The sequence below is a fragment of the Rhinolophus hipposideros genome (assembly GCF_964194185.1).
Source record: "Rhinolophus hipposideros genome assembly, chromosome: 12".
Lineage (NCBI taxonomy): Eukaryota > Metazoa > Chordata > Mammalia > Chiroptera > Rhinolophidae > Rhinolophus > Rhinolophus hipposideros.
The window spans coordinates 1,428,086-1,447,838 of NC_138058.1; the positions used below are offsets into that span (position 1 = coordinate 1,428,086).

The 19,753-nt window shown below is 51.3% G+C and overlaps 1 protein-coding gene across 3 annotated transcripts in view; it reads right to left on the reverse strand.

The window, feature by feature from the left end:
- NCAPH (non-SMC condensin I complex subunit H) overlaps nucleotides 1-19,753 on the reverse strand; it is a 38,778-nt gene that overhangs the window by 13,270 nt on the left and 5,755 nt on the right. For 2 of the 3 annotated variants that reach the window (XM_081069703.1, XM_081069704.1), the window contains exons 3-10: nucleotides 9,271-9,490; nucleotides 9,034-9,124; nucleotides 8,259-8,351; nucleotides 7,809-7,947; nucleotides 6,916-7,040; nucleotides 3,099-3,288; nucleotides 1,921-2,012; nucleotides 1,052-1,257 (exon numbers count right to left, since the gene is read on the reverse strand). In XM_081069703.1, coding sequence (XP_080925829.1) covers nucleotides 1,052-1,257; nucleotides 1,921-2,012; nucleotides 3,099-3,288; nucleotides 6,916-7,040; nucleotides 7,809-7,947; nucleotides 8,259-8,351; nucleotides 9,034-9,124; nucleotides 9,271-9,437 — 1,103 coding nt within the window. In that variant the 5' untranslated portion in view covers nucleotides 9,438-9,490. Of the gene's footprint in view, nucleotides 1-1,051; nucleotides 1,258-1,920; nucleotides 2,013-3,098; nucleotides 3,289-6,915; nucleotides 7,041-7,808; nucleotides 7,948-8,258; nucleotides 8,352-9,033; nucleotides 9,125-9,270; nucleotides 9,491-15,334; nucleotides 15,365-19,753 lie in introns of those variants that run through there. The other variant, XM_081069702.1, reaches the window with a different exon arrangement.

Consider the following 19,753-nt stretch of genomic DNA (forward strand, 5'->3'; position numbering starts at 1 on the left):
TCACTTCTCAGAAGACAGGATAACAACAGGGACAAAATCACAGGTCTGTAAATACGTAGCACAAACCAGGAGGGGGTGCTGGAGAGTCTGGAGGTGCCCACGGGAGCCTCTGCACCTCCACTCCGATTTGAGGACACATATTCAGTCAAATCACATTCCACACGGACAAACTGAGCTCAAGAAAGCAGTCTCAGCCTGGAGACATAAAGCAACACTCTGGAACAGATTCTCGTCTCAGTGGGAAACTACACTGGACGACTTCGGAGGTTTTACCCGCTCAACAGGCTTGGCTGGCCCCAAGCCCAACCTTGCAGGGTGCTCTTTGAGGCACAGGCATCATCAGAGCCGTTCTACACCCAGGCCCACTCAAGACCGTCAGGGGCCCTCAGCACTGGGGGAGGGCGGAATCCCGCTTCCAAATCATAGCCAACATTTAAATACCACTCTATTACATGCAGAACAAAATTATGATGTTCTGAGATGGTTATTAGAGTCAGAACTTTAAATGCCTAAAGACCAATTGCACCACTTTTCCTCCCACCCCACATGCCCAATGCTTTCTGCTTATTGAGTCTCCCCTGCTTTGCCTACCTGGTGACCCAACACTGCCCAGCCCCACTTCGCCTGGCCCTTCCGGCAGGGGCCCTGTTTTGTTCTGTAAGCAGCACATCAGCCTGTTTCTGTCTGTAATGATATGGAGTGACTTGTTCGAAGCACATGCAGCGTGTGCAATGGGAGCACGCTCCACGCTACCGCAAGCGAGTGGGGCTGAGAGCCTCCAACGGAGCAGCTCCTTCCCGGCGCTCTACCTACTCAGTTCTTCCTTGCGAACTCCTGCAATGTCACTCTCGCAATCAGTAAGTGGCTGCGCGACATTCAAAGGCAGGCGTGAGTTGGATGGCGACATTCAAAGGCAGGCCATGAGTTGGATGGCTCAGCCCGTGTGAACAGCCCACACAGCAGCCCAGCCAATCAAAGAGGAAATAAGAATGTCCCAGCAGGAGGTCTGGGACGCTCCCACGGGAGCATTTCCGCCGCCTGAGAGCCTTACCGGCAGCTTTGGCCATGGGTGGGCTCCTTCCAGCCCCTGAGCTCTGTGTGCTCCCCACAGGCGGTGAGGTCGGGTTCGTCGTTGGCATCAAACTCGTCCTCCAGAGGCCCGTCAGGGACGTCCCCACCATCACTGTCCTCTGCCTCGGCGCTGATGTCAAATACCTGCTCATTCTTCTTGAACTTGTCTACCAGGGCCGACACAGACTGCGGGAGCAAGGACAGGGCTGCTGGTATTCCCATGACTACCCCGGTCACGGCCGGATGTGCCTCCTCCCCCTCCCAGGAGCTGATGTTCTCAGGACAGAAAAGCACCAAGGACGGTTACACTGGGGCACAGGGCAGGGCTGTAGCGGCCTGGGGCACATTTTGTAAAACACGAACAGAAACCCGCATCCATTAGCTACATGTTTAGAGAAAACGGTTGTCCGTGGAGACCATTATTTTGGAAGCTGTAGTAAGTAGGCTAAAGGGGCCGTGCTAAAAATATAGACAATTTCTCAGGAACCTGTGCCAAGGGTCTCAACCTCAGAGAGCAGGAAATTCCTTGAGCTTGACAGCACCCAAGGGACCAGCGGCCACTGGGATAGCCACGTTTGAGTAAATGTGGTAAAGAGTGTGCCTCAGGAATAGCACGGCCTCTCAACGAGGGAGGCCCTGAGCTGTCCACTGGTCCCCACTCCTACCCGCCACCCCCAGATTTGGTCCCCACAGAAGTGCCAAAGGAAATATTTTCTGTACTTGTGGCTGAATAAAAATGATGCCACAGTTTTGGTTCCCACTGGGCAGAACTAATCTAACAGGCTCAGTGAAACCACGAGGTGCTGGAGAAATGCCCAGAGCCCTCAGATGTTCACACATCGACCGCACCTCGTTATGGGTCTCGCTGTCCCATTTAGTGAACTGGAAGCCGGCTAGGGAAGGGCAGATCTGACGGTCTTCCGTACAGTGCTGCAGGAGCGCTGGAGGACGGAGAGCGGAGGGTTAGAGCGGAAGTCGGCGCGGGAGGCCCTGTACCCCTGGTCCTCCAGGGGCAGATGTGCTTCCAGCAGCCAGTACAACACTAGGGAAGGAACCTGCAGCACAACATGTGACTGAGAGGCTCTTTGGGCCTGTGCCATAGTCAAGAGATCAAACTCCTTCCTTAAAGGGAGCTGAGTGCACAGCCCATCATGCAACGTGACTTCAGTCCTAAAGTACCGTGTTTTCCCAAAAATAAGACCTACCTAGAAAATAAGCCCCAGCATGATTTTTCAGGAGGACAGCCCCTGAATATAAGCCCTAATGAGTCTTCTGGAGCAAAACTTAATAGAAGACCCGGTCTTATTTTCAGAGAAACATGAGAGCTACAGATGACCTGCCTCACAGGATTAGCCCCAGCTGAGCACATACACTTGGAAAACAGGTTGTTAGTACCAAATTGTCTTACTTAGCAAATATGAGAGGAGACTAAGAGGACGAAGCACTGTGACGTCTGCAGCCCTGAAGTGGGAGGATTGATTTCATGCCACACACAGAAGTGGTTACACAGGTATGGCTCTTGTATCACAGAGCCTGGCCTCTCCCATCTGTGCCCATCACAACTGGGGGCAGGGAGGGGGAGATGGGAGTGGTTAAATACTTACCCAGGGTCTGAGCAGTCCTAATGCCCGCTTCCTCCCAGGACCCCCGGATTGGTGACAAATATGAGGAATGTCTGGCTCAACAATCCTCTCAAAGCCCCGTTCCCAAGTCCAAACTCTGACACTCCAGGGTTAGCTGATGGCTCCAATGTGTGAATGTGAGAACTGGCTGCTAACGGGACACCTGAGGGACAGGCATATTCAGACCAGGAGCAGGTGGCACTAGAGACCATGTGTCAGGCCTTATGCTGCACAAAGTGGGGATGTCAGCTTCTCCAGAAAGGGTGTCCACTGTGACTTCAGAGGAACCTTCTGGGTAATTTACGTAAGCAACACAAGAGCACGATGGGCTTTGTGAAGCCCACGGCGACAAGAAACGTCTCCGATGGCTCACACGCTCTGGTGAAAGGCACTGTGTGGACCTACCTTTCAAATCTGTCATTTCAACCTGCCCCAGGTCCTGCATCTCAGGAGGCCATGCAGTGGGGAGCGCCTGGGCATCAGAAGGGAAAACCAGCTCGCTTCTGTAGTCTTGGCAGTGGAGGGTGGAGAGGAACACACCGGCTGTGCTGCACTCATCAAATGAGGCTGCTGTCTTCTGAAACATGGGGTCAATCTGAACACAAACACAGGGACCCAGAGTTATGGGCTGGAGCCAAAGGAAACGTGGAATCTCACTGGGCCCGCTCATCATGGCCGCACATGATCAAAACGGGCTCTTGCTAACTGATCAGATAAAAGCCCAGCCCAGCAGGTGCCAGTTCAAAAGAAAGGCTCCATGTGATCAGATGGATAAACGTATACCGTTTACGTACACAGTGGTCAACCAGCTTACAACGCGTCCATCTGTTGAAACTGGGCGGTAACCTTCTGCTGGCCTCTTTCCATAGCTCACCATTTTAAATGGCTATCTCTAGTGGAACGCTATCACAGCAAATCCTTCTGACTTAAAAAGCCTGTGAAATGTCTGTCCACAAGATCCCATTATTCTTCGGACCAGAAATATTGTCAAAGATTTGGAAGAATACAACCAAGAGATCCAGGCAAAGGACAGGAAGAGTCAATCGGCCTGGCTGGCTGGTCAAGAAGCAGGAGTGGCACAGCCACGTAACACCAGCCCAAAGGCAGAACATGGCACAGGGCATCAGAATGGGGACAGGGCAAAGCACAGGCATGTGTGGCAAGTGGGTGGAAGCCACCTGGGACTCTACAGGTGGCTCCGGGACAGGAATAGGTGGGGTACTGGGTTCACAGGTCTTCCTGATGGCTCAGGACATGGCTACTATGGAGAGGGGTCTTGGACATGATGACAGACGTGGCTCTCTGGCTCGTCCCTGGCTCCCCGAACCCTGGTGAGGCCTGACCTCACCAGAACGACAGTCTCTTCTCGCCCCCACAACCCATCTCGTGCTCCAGCCCAGAGCAGCACACATGGCCCTCCATGTTCTGCCTCCTCACCCGGCCTGCTGGGTTTTGCCCTTTTTCCCCATCCCCAATGCCTGATTTAACCCTGACTTAATCCTGCCTCTGGTCTCTCCCATTTCCTATCCTGCAAATCCAAGTCCTGTTACTCCATTTGCTTCCTCAGATGCTAACCAGAGCAATGGGTCCCAGCAAACCCACCCCCACTCAGCCCCAAGGGTGTGGGTAGGGAATTGATACAACTCAGCATTTCAAAGAGGCAGCACAGAAGCAGTACAATGAAATACTAAGTAACTTTCCTCAGTTTTGTTTAAGTTATATCCGTTCAGGTAAATTAGATTGGATTGACATCTTTGAGTAATTTCATGGGAAAATGAATCACGCTTGCTGTAGAGTTTGGGTAGATGAACCTTTTGAAACAAGGGTCCACAGTAAGGGAGAAAACCAGGAAAGGCAGGCCATGGTGGGCGGCAGGCCGCAGGAAGCCCAGGGCCGTTTCAGCCTCATAAGTCCTCAGCTCCTGCCCAACCAGTACACTGTCCAGCTCCCGGAAGAACAGGAACGTTCCTTGGCTGTGCTGATGCCCCTGCCACAACACCTGCCTGGCACTGTCTACCTTCCTTTCCTTTGAGGCCCAGATCACATTTCACCCCTTCCATAAACTTAGCACACACTGGAGAGCGGGGTCCCAAACAGGTGAGCACACACAGTGTTCCTGCCGGTCAGACGCCCACAGAGCACCTGCTTTCTAGTCTCCACACCATCTCCAGAGAATGCCTACAACTTCCAATTCTGGGTTTGGGACGATCCCTCCTGCAGAGATGACAATCCCCAGCATCTGTACCTTTGGCTGTTGTGAGCTCACGGCAGGTGACCGTGCACACTACGCTCTCAGCACGGGGTTACTTGGTGTTTCTTCAAGACTGCTGATTTCACTTGCCATGAGCAGACCATGGCCTGACAGCCGGGCTTAGGAGCAGCGCTCCCTCCCATCCTCACATGCTCACGAATGTGCCACACGACCATTTCTCCATTTCCTGCATCATCAATAACTCCTTCTCCACTAGGCTGTTGCCCTCAACAAGCAAACATGCTGTTAATTCTCATTTTAAAAAATACAAAACAAAACCTCTAGACCTTACTTCCCCTCCATTTGCCATCCCGTGACTGCTCCAATTCATAGCAAGACTCTTCAAAACAAGACTACACTCAGTCTCTTCCCTTTTATTTCCCCCCAATTACAAAAATTTTCAAGCCTACAAGAATGTTTAACTAGTAGGACGAACCTCCGTGTAACTTTTACCTAGATCCCTCAAAGGGTAAATTCTGCATATATGCCTTCTCTATCCCCGCCCCCCCACTGATCCCCCATAGAACCTTCTGGAGAGTCGAGACTATGATACTTCACCTCTCTGCTCATTATTAAGCTACTGCCTCTCAGCTCCAAACCTGCGTTCTACTCTGCAATGCGGGGTCAGGGCCACATTTCAGCTTGGCCAGCAGCTCACTGTCGGGCTCCACCAATAGGGGCCACTAGAGGAGACTGCCGGGTGAGGAGAAGGGACCTGCTTCTGCAGGTTTCCTGTTGCTGCGTAAGCCCAGCACTGCTTCTTCACTAGGGATGTGACAGGTCCTACCCACAGCAGCAGCCGAACTCAATGTGCACTTTTTCTCACACTCACAGAAGCAGCCTCACCGTGTGCCTCAGACACCAGCACGAACCAGCATGCCCACCTCAGGTCTGGGTCCTGGGCCCACAAGCCCCTCCTCCAAACTCAGGGACACCAGCACAGCCTAGCGGCACCCCTTCCTTAGAGGTCTGAGTTTCTGCTCCACAGGGTCCCCTCCAAGCTCACCAGTGGCCTCAGGTTGCCATGTTTGACGTGGCTGATCACGTCCTCCTCCCCAAAACTCTCACTGGGACACTACTCTCTCCTGGCTTTCCTTTTACATATTGAATGTTTCTTCTTCAGCTTTCTGAACTCTTAAGACTGGGGCACCCCACATACTCCCCTGGTGTTCAAGTCCACTCTCGTAACTGTCGTTACCACTTACAGATGTTGTGGAGGTGAGAGAAAGAAGTAATCTAATCCACTGTTGCGGGAGAGTAAATTGGTACCTTTTTGAGGGCAGTGGAAATTCCATCTCAGAATTTTCTTATGGATATACTCCCAGAAGAGTACAAAAAAAATATGTACAAATATGTTCAGAGATATTGTTTTTTAACAGCAAGAATTTTTTTAAAATCTGGGGCAACACCTGTTAACTTCAAATTAACTGTGCTAGTTATAAACGAGGCCTCTGGCACCATTCCCTTAAGCAGAGTCCTAAGGATTTGCCAGATTGGACGGCTGCTTGGAGCAAGGAGTCTGGAGCCAGACCACTCAGTGTGAGTCACATCCTGGCATACTGACAAGTGTCACCTTGGGCACGTTACTTAACAGCCCTGCACCTCCATCACCTCTCCATAAAATGTAACAAGGATGCTGAGGGTCAAACGCGCTAACGCAGACCACGGGCTCAGGGCAGCACAGCGTCCCAGGAAGTACACAACGTTAGCTATCGCCACCAGTGCTGCATGTAGGAACGAAAACGAACGTCATCAACCAGATTTCTCAGTAACGGGCCACCTCTTTCTACTCAGTCATTCCGGAACGTTGAGGGAAAGCAGGGACTTGCCCCTGCAGCCCTCACCGAAGGCTGGAGGATGATACCGTAGAGACAGCCTTCTATCTGACTCCCTTGACACCCGAGCAGCTGAAGCAGCAGGTCGGCAGGCGGGTCCCAACGAGTCCGAGGTGCACTGCGCACCCCTCCTCACCTCACACTTCCGATCGGCCTCGCAGACGTTCAGGGCGCTCACATTCTGCTCAATGGTTCTGTGGGAGTGCTTCTTCCTCGGCTTTGGAGCCTTTTTGGTTGTTCCCGGGTCAGCTGCACTTTCGTCTAAAGGAGTAAGAGCACGTGCAGTGAGGATTGCTTTGGAGGCAGCTGAACTCACTAATTAAAGTTTCTCAGAACTCTAAAGAGTGACTCTAACTTAGTCTCACAGCAACAGGCACCTCCGCCCCCTAGCTACTGGAGAAACCAAAGCACTCCATTAAGCATTGGCTTCTAACACTGTCAATCTCCAAAGATCTCCAGGGCAGAAGCTCCCTAGTGGTGTTATTTACTCAATCTGGCCTAAATAAAATCTAAAGGCTTATCTAAGGCCCTTCTCTTTTTCAGAGAGAAACAACCCTAGGGTTTGAGTACCATGTTTCCCGGAAAATAAGACCTAGCTGGACCATCAGCTCTAATGCGTCTTTTGGAGCAAACATTAATATAAGAGCCAGTCTTATATTATAATATCATAATGTATTATAATATGTATATTATATTATACATTACATTATATATTATAGTTTATATATAATACTATATTATATTATAAGACCCGGTCTTATTTTACTATAATATTTTACTATTATAGTAAAATAAGACCGGGTCTTATATTAATTTTTGCTCCAAAAGACGCATTAGACCTGACTGTCCGGCTAGATCATATTTTCGGGGTAACATGGTATCTTCTCGCAGCCAAATCTGAAAATGTCCATGTCTTCACCAGAATGAAGTTGTTATTTCTTGTGATTTCATTCCAGTATATTACTCAAATAACGACCTGCTGCACCCTTTAGAAAGCCTTTACCTAAGTCCAGACCCCCACCCACATACCTGCACTATGGCTCTCTTCCACTTCCGGAGCTGGTGCGTCCTTGCCCAGCCCCCCAAGGACTCTGTACACGTCAGCGTGGACGGCATCAACGCGCACAGCATAGATCTTGGTGCTGGCGTCCAGAGTACCCGCGGCTACCTGGTCAGACACACAGGCACAGCGGTGCTCAAAAAGGAACTGCCCAACAGGCAAAACGCAGCCTGCTTCCTAAATACTTACCTGCCCTTAAGAAGAAAATGACAGAATCCCCTAAGACTGACAGGGAGTAGACAGAACATAACAAAAAGATAGCTTCTCTACATTTCATCAGTTTAGGGAAGAAGGTAAAAGAGCTAGTACTATGTCCTAACCAAGGAAGGCGCTCACAGACTTATAGATTTCAGTGTCTGCTAAGTATCAGAAACAATATTATTAATTAAGATGCAGGAGAACGTGGACATCCTTCTTACTTTGAAGTTGGTCAGTTCAGTGTCTTTCTGTTTAAGAATCTCTGACATGAAATCAATCAAGTGCAAGCCAAACGCATTCTTGGTGGTGATTTTCTGGAAACAGAATTGCAGAAAGGTTATTTATAGCCCAGGCTCATGTAAATGATGGTAGCCTTATAGAAGAAGCTATGTTTTTAAACAGGATAGCCTACATCTCACCACAGATAACAATTCCCACAAACACATGGGGACATAGCTAAATCCATGCGTGTCCCTCATTCTCAAGGCCTAGAAAGTGACAAGCAGCTCACATACCTGCGTGTTGACTGTGTGCAGGACCCACCATAAACAATGCACACAGAGGGACCCCGTCACCCTCAGAATAACTATTAGGCAGGCACAATTTTCATTCTCATTTGACCGAGGACTCTGCATAGAGGAGTTGGGTGACTTGCCAAGGCCACACGGCTTGTAAGTGACAGAGATGGGATTCTAACTCAAGCTACCTCTAAAACACTCAACTGCACAACTCTACTATTTCTCGACTACCTGCTCTGGAACTCTGCTCTATGAATGCCACGCAGACACACTGTCGCTTGCAGGCAACCTGTCAGAAGGTGCACCAAAGGTCTATTGGAAACAGTGGAACCATACTGAAAACACCAACATTAGGAAGAGTGGGGAGAACAAAAGCACACAGTTCTCATCAATCACACATTCTCTACAGAAGCAAGAAGGCTCGATTTTCCTGTGCTTAAATTGCAGAACCCTCACGGATAAGCCAGTAGATACTCACATTTTCAGTGGATAGTTTGATACAGGTGGAGTAATGCTCTGTAATCTGTGTGTTTGTAAATTTAGGAATCGTAGCTGAAAGATCAACATTCCTAAATGAAAAACAAGAACAAGACACTCTGGCAGGGATCCCTGACACTGTAACTTCAAATTCAAGACCCAGAATCCCTGAGGTAGTGCAGGGGTGCCAGACCCAGGTAGCCCAGGTCAGGGCACAGGGCTGGCCCAGGGCACTCACCGGCTGGACGGGGAGGCCAGCAGGTGGGGCGAGTCGGTGCTGAACTGCAGGTCCAAGGCCCGGGAGCGCCTCCGCTGCAGACGCTCCTTTTCATCATCATTCTGAGGGAAGTCCTCAAGAACCGGGGTGCCGGGAGTGTTGAGAGGGGCCTTCTTGGGCGGGGGCATTGAGAAAACCCGCTTGGACGGTGAGGAAGTACTGTGGGGGTGTCCACGGGTCTCTGAAGAAGAGTCATACACTGTGGCTCAGTGATGCAACAAAACATTTCCTCAAGAACCTTTGACGGAACATTTCCTGGATCTAGAGGGGGCTCGGGGCAGAAGTCCACCCCACATTTCCCACCAATATCATTTCCAAGTCTAATGGACTATGGCTCGAACCTCTATATTTTGCGTTTCTTGGAGTGATGAGTTTCTGCTGCTTCCTTGTCCATCTGGACAAGTACCCACTATTGTGAACCTAAAGCACTATCGGGATATAAAGGTGGGCAAGACAAAGTTGCTGCCTCTGATAAGCTCACACACTAACAGAACAGGGGCTACAGGGACAAGTTAAATGATACCAGAAGGAAACAGACAAATCCAGAATGTGGGACAGTTTATGTGACAACTGGCTTAGTCTCTTCAAAAAGTCAATTAAAAAAAAGAAAAGTACGGGGTTTCTTCATAATTAAAAGAAACCAAAGTCATACAAGCCAAAAACAACCTCTGAACTTTCAGCCAATCCTTGGAAGAAAGGAAGGAAGGAAGGAAGGAAGGAAGGAAGGAGAGAGAGAGAGAGAGAGAGAGAGAGAGAGAGAGAGAGAGAAAGAGAGAGAGAGAGAGAGAGAGAGAGAGAGAGAGAGAGAAAGAGAGAAAGAGAGAAAGAGAGGAAGAAAGGAAGAAAGAAAGAAAGAAAGAAAGAAAGAAAGAAAGAAAGAAAGAAAGAAAGAAAGAAAGAAAGAAAGAAAGAAAGAAAGCAAGAAAGCAAGCAAGCAAGCAAGCAAGCAAGCAAGCAAGCAAGAAAGATCAGCTGTGGATATTTTGAAGCTAAACGGAGGAATCTGGAATACAGTTTGGCTTTCAGACATTAGGGACTGCTTTTACCTTCCTAGGTATGATAATGGCATCGCCGTAGGTAGACTAGCCTGTTAGGAGATGCATGAGAAACACAACAGGATGTGTGCAACTTTCAACTCAATCACTCAAGACTGTGTGAGGGGAGAGAAAGTAAATATGGCCGGACATTAACAACTGTTGGAGCTAGGTAGTGAGTATAAGCTGTTTATTAAACGCCTTGGCCTTTCAATGTCCCTGTGGGTTTGAAGATTTGCCTCGTAGGAAATCAGAAACAAGATGGCACGTTACATGGAGAGAAAGGCGCTGGCGAGTAGTAAAGCCTGGAGGGGAAGAAGGAATAAAGGTGGAGGCCGGTATAAACACAGCAGTCTGGAGGGGCTTCACCAAGAAGGCAGCCTCGGAAGCAAGACCACAGACTTTTGGGGAGTGTCTCCAAAGCAAAGGCGAGAACACACCCGGCACGTCTGAGGGGTCATGTGGCTAAGGTGGAGAGGACAGGGCCAGGCTCTCCAGAGCAGGGATACCCACAAGTCGGGACAGGGGAAGGACAACTGGCAGGGGCAGAGCCTCACTTACAGGCCTCTGTACAGGCTTTCAGGTGGAGTGAGGCGGGAAGTGACTGGATATGGTGAGAAGAGGAATAAAGTGACCTGACTCACGCTTCGCGGTCCCACTAGCTATTGTAATGAAAACTGACTGAGAAGGGAGCACTGACAAGCGGTAAGACGGATTAAGGGGTAACTACCAATTATGGGAAATGATGTAATTCTCCTCTCCCAGTCTCATCACAGTGGTCCTTACCCAAGGAGGCAGGAGGGTCGATCAGAGATGCGGTGACAGAAACAAGGTGGAGAGATGGGAGGGAGGGACCTCAAGCCAAGGAATGTGGGCAACCTCTGGAAGCTGGAAAAGGCAAAGAAACAGATTCTTCCCTAAAGCCTCCAGGTGAATGCAACCCTGCTGCCACCTTGATTTTAGACTTGACTCCAGGACTGCAAGAGAATACACTAGTGTCGTTTCAAACCACCTCTTCATTCCCCTTCTCACCACGTCCAGTCACCAACCTGCTTACTCCACATGAAAGAGATGACAGTGGCTCAGACCAAAGAGGTGGCAGTGGGGTGTAAGAAGTGGTCAGACACTGGACAGTCTCAACACAGAGCCAACATGACCTCCCAGTGGATTAAACGTGAGGCATGAGAGGAAACAGGAGTCAAAATGACTCCAGAGTTACCCTACACAAGTGACGCAAAGGGGCTGCCATGCCCCGGGGAACAGTGCAGGAGAAGCTCATCTGAGGGAGAGGACGCAAGCTGGGCTTGGGCTGCTTACTGTCATCCCACTGGGGTACACAGCGGCCATTTAAGCCCAGAGTTCAGGGGAAAGCCCTGGGCTGGATAAATTGGATGTCCCAAGCACACAGAGGGTATTCAAAGCTGTAAGACTAGAAGAGAACTACAAATGAATGAGTACAGATAGAGAAGAGCAGAAGGCGGAGTCCTAGGCTACTTCAGAAGTTTAGAGAAGGACAGAACGAGCAATCAGCAAGAGATGGGGAATGTGCAAGCAGGTAGGGAGGAAAGCAGGAGGACGTGGCATTCTACAGGTCAGGTGAGAACCATTGCAGGGAGGAAGGAGTGACCACCAAGTTGAATGCAGCGGATAGGTCCAGTTCGATGAGGACTCAGAACTGATCACCAGGTTAGCAGCCCACAGGTGACCACGAAAGGGGAGCTTTCTAGAGTAGCAGGGGGAGGAGGAGAAGTCAGGTGAGCAGATTCCAGACAAGGTAGGAGAAGAGAAATTGGACACAGCAAGCAGAGGCAAAGTCCTCACACTGTAAAAGGGAGGAGAGAATTGGAGGGAGGCAGTTGACAGGGAAGTGAGGTCAAAAGTAATTTTAAGATGGACAAAAAACCCAGCTTGGTGGAAAGAATGAAGCAAAGAGACTATTAGTTTCTAATTGCTGCTATAACAAATTACCACAAACTTAGTGGTTTCAAACGATACCAGTGTATTCTCTTGCAGTCCTGGAGTCAAGTCTAAAATCAAGGTGGCAGCAGGGTTGCATTCACCTGGAGGCTTTAGGGAAGAATCTGTTTCTTTGCCTTTTCCAGCTTCCAGAGGTTGCCCACATTCCTTGGCTTGAGGTCCCTCCCTCCCATCTCTCCACCTTGTTTCTGTCACCGCATCTCTGATCGACCCTCCTGACTCCTTGGGTAAGGACCACTGTGATGACACTGGACTCGTCCAGACCATCCAGGATAATCTCGCGTCTCAAGATCCTTAATGGCACCTCTAAAGCCCCTATTACCATGTGAGATAACATTCACAGGTTCTTTGGGGGAGGGGGGCACATAACTCACAGAGATCCTGAAGAAGGGTGAAAGTTGCTGAACAATGTACTCAAGCAGGTAAAGAGGTTTCTTTGCTGAGAGCAGAGCCCATCTACAGCAAAAGGAGGTGGAGAACACAGGCCCAGATGCAGGCAGGGAGCAACCGCAATGGTGGATTGTGGATGTTCTTCTGATTGCTTTTCTTTTCTCAGTAAAATAGGAAGTAACCGACCCCCCCCCCCAACTCCACATCTTAAGTGTGAGGGCTGGGGAGATTTCAGGAGAGAAAGGAGGGTATGAAATAGTCACCCAGAGGGAGAGTGGGTGAACCAGGGGGTACGGCATGACTGCTGGGCAGCCTTTGGGTCCTCTTCACCATCGGGTGCGCTGGGCAAAGTAGACGGAGTTGGAATTAACCAAGGTTGAGAGTTTGCCAAGTGTAAGGGAGCAAGAAGAGGGCACAGGGGTGCGGGTGTATGAGAGGGAGGGATTACACTGACGGACCACGGCATGTAAGCTAAGCAACAAGGGGAACAAGGTCATGGGGTCAGGGGCAGTGAAAATAAGAGTATAGATCTGTTAGGTCAAAGATTGCTGGAGTCGGGGAACAAGATGGAGTGAGTTGGAAAGACAGGAGTGGTACTGAGAAGTGGGGTCATAAAACAGAGATGACACTGAGATGACAGAGTGGTGCAGCTAGTGACAATGACGAGATCTGGGTGTGACTATGGTAGTTGAGTGCAGTGACCTACTATGACTGGGATGAGAGAGATGAGAAAGACCTTGACATTGAAAGATCTTGTGGGATCGTTTCCAGATTTAATAATTGGAAGGCTTGTTTTCAAACCCCAGATCCATCACTTATTAACTGGAGAAATTTTAAGCAAGTACATGGCCTAAACATTTGCTTCTTCATCCGCCATATGAGAATAAGAATGTGTATCTCAGCTGGTTCAGAACTGGCAGATATGAAAAAAAATACATATACACAATATAACATATTTTATAGAAACACATTAAAAATAGTGATACACTGTAACACTAAGTGGTTGCCCATGTGACAGGAAGGAAAAAGGAGTGGTGAACAGGGCTAAAAGAATGAAAACAATACAAGAACTTCACGTTCCCTTGATAGCTTCCTACCGGCTGAAGAATATCATTAATATAACTCTCAGCTGAGGTCAAAACAAGCAAAAGAAAAAAAGTAAATATGGAAAGGAAGGAAGAGACACTTTTCGAGACTGAATCAAGGGGACTTGTGACCATATATGTGGATGTGGGCGCCGCGAGGTAAGGAAGGGGGCTGGACCTTAGGAGAAGAGACCTTGGCAGAAGAAACAGGAAGCGCGGCAGGAGGATTTCTCTCACTGCTGTTGACATCACGCATGTGTTCATTCAACAGGCGGTTACTGAGCTCAAAAACACTTTCTGTATCTGCTTCCTCCCGTCCTACTCATTTTCAGCTCCCTCTGGGCTGGTCCCGTCCCCACCACCTCATGAGAACTGTCTGACCACCCACAAGTGCCACGTTACGTCAGCCGGTGGCCAGTTCTCAGGCCTTATCTGTCGAGATTCAGCAGCCTCTGGAACAGTTGACGACTCCCTGCTTCTTGGAACTCTCTTGGCCCTTGTACCACTCTCTTCTGAGCTTCTCCAGCTCCTCCTTCTATCTGGCTTCTAAACGTTGGTCCGGAGTGCTTTCTCTACAGGCTTTTCCTAGTGTTCTCACCCGTGCCATAGTTTTACGCCCTATGATGATGATGTCCAAATGTATTTCTCAGTCCAGGGGCCACTCCCCGAGTGGCAAAGTCTTACCCAAGTGATTTTTGACCCTGTCACCTGACTGTCTCTCTAGTAGGCCATTTACCATGTCCAAAATGTAACCCTACATTCCGAAACATCTTATGAAGGCCTACAAAGGCCCTGCCCACCTCAGTGGCCTCGCTCACTGTTTAGTCCCAGTGTTCTGTCCTAGCCTGCGCCAGGCTCTTTCCCGCTTGCCCTTTTTTTGCACCTGCTCCTCTGTCTGGAACACATTCTCCAGTCTCTGCTAAAATCTTAAGTGAACCCCTTAACCTGAAGGGGCCTCACTCTGCCATGGTTGGGAAGAGGGCCATGAGGACATCTCAATCAAATCGCAGCACTCAGACTCATCTGTAAATTATTCGTTTATTTATCGCCTGTCTCCCCAACTAGAGTACAAACTCCAACAGGCTAGGATCTTGCCTGTTTAGTTCTTTACTGGTGTATCTCTACATCTGACAGAGGCTTTGGCCCAAAGGAAACACTCAATACTTGTATGAATGTAAACACAAACGCACGCGTTTCGAGCATACAGAGGTGACCACGACGCTTCCATGGCCCTGGACTAACATGCCTTCCAGGAAAACCACCGTTTTACTGCACAAGACACCGGGCACGGTGGAGGAACCCGGGGACCCAGTTTCCCACCGACGCGGGCGAACAGTGGAGGCGCCCGCGGAGGCCGCGTCCTGCTTGGCGGAGCACGCCGTCCCCGCCGTCCCCCGCCAGCCGCCCTCGGCCCGCGGAGCGCCAGGCCGACGACAAGGCCGAGAGCACCTCACTCGGCGCAGGCCCCCGCGGGCCCCGCCAGTGGGCCCCCGCCCCGCACCGGCCCTTCCCGCCGCGCCTCGGCCAGCCCCGACTCACCTGGGCAGGGAGGCCCCATCTTGCCCGCCGGCTCTCGGAAACTGTTTTTAAAACGCGCGCCGAGACGCCGGAGCGCCGTAACGGCCGCGTGACGTCACGCGTGGGCGGGGCCGGAGGCGCGCCTGCGCAGACCGCCCAGCCTTCCGGGCGGAGAGTGGCTCTGCGGGAAGCCGCGGAGCGGGACGTCCGGAAATGGGAGCTGGGGGCTCGGGCGCTGTGGTGCACTGAGGGGTCTGTGGACCCCCGAGGATAGTATGAAACTCCATCCTTTGGAGCGTTAAACGTGGAACTGGGAGCTGGGGCCCAGCGTGGAGCCGGGCGGGCGAGGGCTCTGCTTTCACGGAACGTGTGTACGTGCTGTGGCGGAGGCACATGACCGGGAAACGAGGGTAGCTTCCCCGTGTCGTGACGGCAGCACGACGCTGAGGAGGTGAGGGACGAGCAGACGGGGAGCCCGCCGCGCAGTGAGCGCTCCAGGCAGGGGAGGACAGGTGCAAAATGTTCCGTGTACGTTCCTTTAAATGAAGTCCATCGTTTATGCAGCTTCTTGCGTGAAGCGTCCTGGACCTAGACGGACACCCGCCCGCCTTCCAGAAAGCCGCGGTTAAGGTCGGACGTGAGGCGGCGCAGTGTGCCGCCTGTGCCCCGTCCGGCTTCATCTCATCCCAAGAGTTGTACTCCAGGGGGAAGGCCAGGGCCATTGCTCCCAGTATCCCTACCACATGCCTACGTGTGTAGTTTATTACAACACGTCGGGCATTTTACAGCGTTTCTTGTCACGGGTGCTCTCGGCATTCAGCGTGCAGCGCTCCCGACAGGTGGGCTCTTGCCCGCCATGGAGAGCTGCCCCAGCGTCAGGGCACCGCCGGCCCACTGAAGGTCACCACTGCCCCTGTCATTTGGGCAACCAAAAAGCGTTACTACCCTTACTGAAAACCCCTCTTGTGAGCCTGTTTGGGTTTGCACGAACTGGTTCTCCCAGGGACCGCCGTCCAATGTTTCGTGTAAGGCGGTGTGGGATAGAGGAAAGAAAGCAGGTACAGTGGTCACGTCGGCCACCGGCCGCCCAGGACGCCACATCAGCACCCTGCAGCCATCCTGCGTGCCTCCGTCGGCCTCACTCTCCACACGCACGCCACTCGTGAGCCTTTTTACCTCTAAAAAAAAGGAATCCTTTCCGCCACCTTCTAAGCTCTCCTAGCTGGGCTAACAATCAAAGTAACAGGAAAATTAACAAGAAAAATCAAAACTTTAATACACGCACACGGGGAATTCACATACACAGGACAATTCCGAAGACGCAACATTGCGTATGTAAGACGTTTTGGACGAAGAAGAAGGCAGGGGAAGGGGTATTAGATTTCAGAAGTGACAAAGTGCAACTTACAGGGAGCAGAGAAAGAGTGGAACATACGCGGCAGGAAAATTCTTGCTGGGCAACTCAGAAACAATGAGACACGGGAGGGGGCAACAAGCCCACAGGCGTGGGGGCTTCCTAACTGATGTTAAGGTGAAGATTCTCCACGTGACTGAGCCCAGGCTCCCTTCCTGAAGCAGGTGTTTCTGTCTGAATCTCCTGGGCAGGAAAGGGGGCAGGAGGGGCAAAGTTTCGGAGTCATTTCTTAATAAAAAGCTTAAAATCAGTATCCCAAAGAGCAGCTTCAGGGTGGCAAAATTTTGGTTCCCTTCACCTCCTAAAAATCTCTTCAATCTTGCATCTCTCCTTTTCATCCACAGCACCTTCTTGCTGGTTGGCAGCTGTCCCACACCCACTCCGACCCCATGCCTGTTGGGCCCAGGGTGATGGTTGCTAAGTACCAATCTGACCTGACACTTCCTCCCCAAGGTCTGAAACATTCAAAAGTCCCACTGCTCTGGGAACTTCCAAGGTGGTCTACAAGGCCCTGTGGAGTCCCATCCCTGCATCCTCTCCAGCCTCGTCTTGTACCCTGCTCTCCCTTGCTCTCTGCCCTCCAGTCACTTGGGCCTCCGTTGACACTGGCCCTCACCACGCCCACATCCCACACAGGACCTGTACACATCCTGTGTCCTCAACATGTGAGCAGGATCCTCTTCACTCCCCTCTTCACCCAGTTGACTCACGTCACCTCCTCAGGGAGCCTTCCCTGATACACTCAAGTGTCCGTACTGGAGGCTTTAGAACTGGTCACCTGTGTAATTTTACATCCGCTGGGTTGACTGTTTCATGTCTATCCCCTCCACAGCGCCATAAGGATGAAGCTCATCACTGTTTTCCCAGGGCCTGGTGTTAGCCCTGGACACAGCTAGCACTTAAATGTGTATTGAATGAGTGACGTTGGAAGACACACTTAAGTCCTGTATTGGGAAGCTGTGGGGACAGAGACCCAAAGAGCAGTTTCCAGGCTCTCGCCCTCACGTGGAAAGGTGCTGGCTCAGGTAGCAAATGGCCATCAACTGTGATTGGATGGCCATCAGCTGTGGCTAGTTGGCCGTCAGCTGTAACCAGTGAGCCATTGGCCACTAATATAACTGCTGTGGCTACACTAACAGAAAATGGGGGCTAGCAAGAGGATGGTGGCTGAGCTAGCAAGAGTGGATTGCAGAGAGGCGGATGCCGCCAGCGAGAATATAGTGATATGACTCCCCTACTTATGGCTCTGTGGGTGTTCCGTTTTGGCCTCACCATGTCCTGCGTTCTTATGTGGGGAGCGGCACCAGAGACCCTGCATGACTCCCTGCATGACACATGGCACAGCGAGCAGGGTACGGTGCCAGCCAAAGCTCTCCGAAGGGCGGTGGAGCAGTTTGTGCATAGGAACACTCAGTCTCAGGAAGACCAGGAGGAGCAACTGCCCGAGAGCTGGACCCCCGTGGAGGGGTGGGAAGACGTGGATGGTTCCCCAACCAGCAGAGGACGGAGAAAACAAAGGTCGTTGCGGCCCTGTGGGCTGGGAAGTGCTTGCTGAGGCAGCCCGGATGCAGGACTTGTAGTCCCAGGAGGAAACAGTTGCTGAATCCTCCGTGAGAGATGAGGGTGAGGTCAAGGTCGTCCCTCACCCCCAGGAGAGTCCTGGCGAATGACTATGGACTGTGGGGAATTGCCTTCCATCCTTAATTTAATGGACCACTTGACTGGGAACATACCACCATGTAGTGGAAATGGCGGATGTTTGCTTTTGTGTCTTGACCAGCCGCCATCGAGAATATGTGAGCACCTTGACAGTGAGCCGCTGTTGTTCCAGCACAGTGCCCTGAAAGCCCTGGCTGAGCCCAGGAAGTCTGGCTGTACCCAGAGAGAATGGCAGTGCCCTGCGAAACCCTGGCTGTGTCTGGGAAGACTGGTGGTACCCTAAGAAGCCCCGAAAGTCTGGCTATGCCCAGAAGTACTGGTGGTGCTCTGAGAAATCCTGGCTATGTCTAGAGAGCCTGGCTGTGTCTAGGATATTGCATGCATTCACCTCCAGGCTCCTCGCACAGGCCCCTCACAGAAGACGCTAGTTGCGTAGATTGTGAGGCGAGACCCTGTAGGGGTGGAGTGTGGGGACAGAGCCCCAAAGAACAGTTTCCAGGCTCTCGGCCTCACATGGAAAGGTGCTGGCTCAGGTAGTAGATGGCCATCAACTGTGATTGGCTGGCCATCAGCTGTGGCTAGTTGGCCGTCAGCTGTAATCAGTGAGCCATTGGCCACTAATATAACTGCTGTGGCTACACTAGCAGAAAATGGGGGCTAGCAAGAAGATGGTGGCTGAGCCTGCAAGCGGAGAAGTGAGGGTTGTGAACAGTGTGGCTCCTGCTTCCTGTGTCTCCAACCCAGCCACCAGTGAGAGTATAGTGGTGTGACTCCCCTACGTATGGCTCCGTGGGTGTTCCTTTTTGGCCTAGCCACATCCTGCGTTCTTATGTGGGGAGCAGGACCAGAGACCCTGCCTGACTCCCTGCATGACAGAAGCTTAACTTTCCTGGGCCTCGTTTTCTCCCCCATTTATAAAACAGTGATGAGAATACCCCCTTTTGCTGGGCTTTATGAGGATTTAGGTAGTAAACTCCCATGAGCACATGGGCTCAGAGTATGCTAGGGTCACTGTCATCTCACTTACTTGTGCCCTCTGTGCTTCATGCATTTGAGAGAGGAGGGCTAGCTTCTGGATTCCATGTCTGCACCAACCCAGAGCGGTGGGGGTTGGGAGGACATTAGGTAGCATAGAATCAGGAGCCTCTGAAGAACTGGCTTGGAACTCCTGGCAAAGGAAGGCTACTAGGTGACCACTCAGTGAGGCATGAGGCTATGCCTCGGTGAGGCATGTGGTTGTGATGGAGCCTCCTGAGCTGACTGCTTGGGGCTCTGCGTGCAGGAAGGGCCAGCTCCACCGAGTCTCATCTCCATTTCCAGGGGCCAGGTCCACCAGGTCATTCACCTCCTGCTCTGAATGCCCTCTT